This window comes from Gavialis gangeticus, unplaced genomic scaffold (assembly GCF_001723915.1).
Source record: "Gavialis gangeticus isolate Ggan-Ray unplaced genomic scaffold, GavGan_comp1, whole genome shotgun sequence".
NCBI classification, from domain to species: Eukaryota; Metazoa; Chordata; order Crocodylia; family Gavialidae; genus Gavialis; species Gavialis gangeticus.
The window spans coordinates 99,264,185-99,267,035 of NW_017728992.1; the positions used below are offsets into that span (position 1 = coordinate 99,264,185).

At 38.5% G+C, this 2,851-nt stretch overlaps 1 protein-coding gene across 2 annotated transcripts in view; it reads left to right on the top strand.

Moving 5' to 3' along the window:
• The window catches only part of GREB1L (growth regulation by estrogen in breast cancer 1 like), a 279,693-nt gene that overhangs the window by 166,503 nt on the left and 110,339 nt on the right, over positions 1–2,851 (top strand). For both annotated transcript variants that reach the window (XM_019526065.1, XM_019526057.1), the window contains one exon: positions 2,018–2,194. In XM_019526065.1, the coding sequence (XP_019381610.1) occupies positions 2,018–2,194 (177 nt within the window). The remainder of the gene's footprint in view (positions 1–2,017; positions 2,195–2,851) is intronic.

The window sequence follows — 2,851 nt, forward strand, 5'->3', positions numbered from 1 at the left end:
GCATCCTCAGTCTCTGTCTTGGATCCTCTCCTTTCTGTCTCTAGTTACTGTGCTGCCTAGAATGCATTCAGGTATACTTTGTAACAGACAAGAAATGTCAATAAAGCCTAAGCACCTTTATTTAGATATAGCTAAAATTCTGGTTTAGTCCATCAATAATCTGACGTAAGTCTTGCACTCTGCTCTGTTTTGTCCTTGACAGCTGTCATATTGTTCCCCATTCAAAACACTTTTGCAAAGACTGCCCACTTAGCTTATTGTTCCAGCTATGTTATTTTTCTGCCCCTCCTCCAGTCGTTTCATTCCTCTGATCTTCAGTTCTCCCTTTTTAACTACCTTAATATAAACTGTCTTCCCTTGTAAAGCCCTTCAAAACTTAGCCTTAATCTTCCTCTCATCTCTTAGTTAGTGGTGAGTCCAACAAAGTCCATTTCTGCTCTGGTAATGTTCTAAATATTTAAATAGCTGGAAGACTAGATAAATTATAGCCAGAAGGGTTTTTTTTAAAGAACTATTTTGGGGGTCTTATGAACCACTGATGTTGGGTTTGTTTGTTTGTTTTTTTAAAGGTATCATAGAATTCTTAGGAAGTTTCAAAGGACCAGAGAATATCTTAATATGTCATTGTTTAACGATTGCAAATTTGGTTGATGAAGGTGACTGCTGATGTCAATATTTTTCAGAAATCTACAATAGAGAGCTATGACATTTTCATTTTAAGAAATGCCATTTTATAATTGTAGCACATTATTAAATAGATACAAACCTAGCTCACTCATAGATATCAAAATGGGTAATCAAAGAAGATGTTCCTAATGGGATCCTACTTAGGCTCTGTGTTGTTTCAAAACCTTAAATGGTTATCTGGATAAAGATATATAAAATCCCTGCTGATAAATTTTGCCAATGACTCAAACATTGTTGGACTGGCAAATGATAAGAAAATGTCAGAACGATTTGGATTCCTTCAGACAACATATGCTTTACATGGAAAAAAGAAATTTCATACATTTAGGAACAAGCCACTAGCTGTCTCTGTCCCTTCCTTCAGGGACAGTATACCTTTTTTTTTTTGTGTACAGTTCCGACTGACATTGGTGGGATTCTACTATGGATTATATAGCTCAAAAATGCAGCCCTTTCCCATAGATTCTAATTCAATGTAATTTCAGCCCTCTCCATTAAATTGTTTTGACAACTTTGCAGTAAGGTGGTTCTCTGTCTGGATTTTGTCTTTATTCCTAATTCTGTTGTTTGTAAAGATTTTTAGATTTTAAAAGCTTTTAATTTCAATCTCAGTAGAACCTAAAGATTTTGTATAAAGTATTAGGGTCTTTTCAGGGCCTTAAGGGAGAAAGTCTTGCTTCTTTCTTCTGAAAACCCCATTGGACAGACAGTGTTGCTTACCCCTCTGCTCTCACTTGGCAAGTTTCTACAAGATAGCCAAAGGCAGTCATAGAGAATATACTTGATATTTATGCTCTCTTAAGCAGCACTAACTTCCCATAGAATACTTTGCATCAGCCACAGTCATAGGAAAGAAAGCAGGTCCATTTGACACGTGTGTTGAGGATCAGGAAGAAAGTTAGTGACATGGATGGGATTTGAGTATCTTTGTGTTACCAATTTCAGAGTCTTCATAGCCCTCCGTTGTACCTTCTTTCCCTCTGAAGGTCTACTCCTGTGTACAATTTGCAGTGCAGAACACTGGGGTAGCATTTGGCCCTAGATTAGTAATAGCTGGAGGGAGATGGAATTTTCAGACAAATCAGGCATGCCAAAAGTCTGTCTTCATTGCTTGTCTGTCTTCCAGCCATTTGTGTGCTAAGTGAGAGGTCTGCAGTGGATGGATATATGGAGGGGGTAGCTAATCAGTAGAAACAAAATATACAGGCAAGGCTAAAACAGACTAATTTCCTGTCCATGTCATATGTCATTTTATGTATGTATGTATGTATGTATTTATTTATTTATGTTGTTATTTTCTTCTGTTTATCTTTTCTCATCTTTTTTGTAGGGTTTTCTGGGAATTGTATAGGCTGTGGAGAAAGAGGATTCCGGTACTTCACAGAGTTTTCCAACCACATAAATCTGAAACTAACCACTCAGCCAAAGAAGCAGAAGCACTTAAAGTACTATCTAGTAAGAAGCTCCCAAGGTGTACTATCAAAGGGACCCCTTATTTGTTGGAAAGGTAAAGAGTCCCCCCTTTTTGTCTCAAGATGCTTAGGATTTTAGATGATATTGAGCATTGGGTTTTTAAGGCATTAAAAATTTAGTAGGTGAAATTTTGGCATGATTGAAAACAGTGGGAAGATTCCCATTGACTGCAGTGGAGTCAGTATGTCACCCAGGGATTTATCAGCCCTTAAATCTTTTGAGACTTCCCAGATAGATTGCAGTTCTATAACATTATGCTGTCATACATAGAAAGAGAGCCCTACTGCACTGCTGACCCATATTTAAGATTATAGTGCCATTGTATCAGTTACAGCTATGACTATTCTCAGTCAAAAGTATACATTAATTAATTATGAGCTGAAATTTTTGTTTAGCAGAGACCAACCATGAATGATATTTTATGAAACTCTGAAGGAAAAAAATCTGTTCATTTGTTTTTAATTTTCAGAATGAGGAAAAAACTGTGCAGCCTCCTCCTTCCCCAAGGCCTCCTCCTCTTTGCCAGTTGTTCTTGGGGCCCCCTTCCCAGCCCTGACAAGTGCCACCACAATGACCCCGTTTTGCCTCCCCCCACCTGGATCCAGCCTGGACACCCAACAGGGCCCTGCCCCACAAAAGGCCAGGTCCCGTTCCTCCACAGGATCGTGCAACCCCTATTCACTCCATCCCC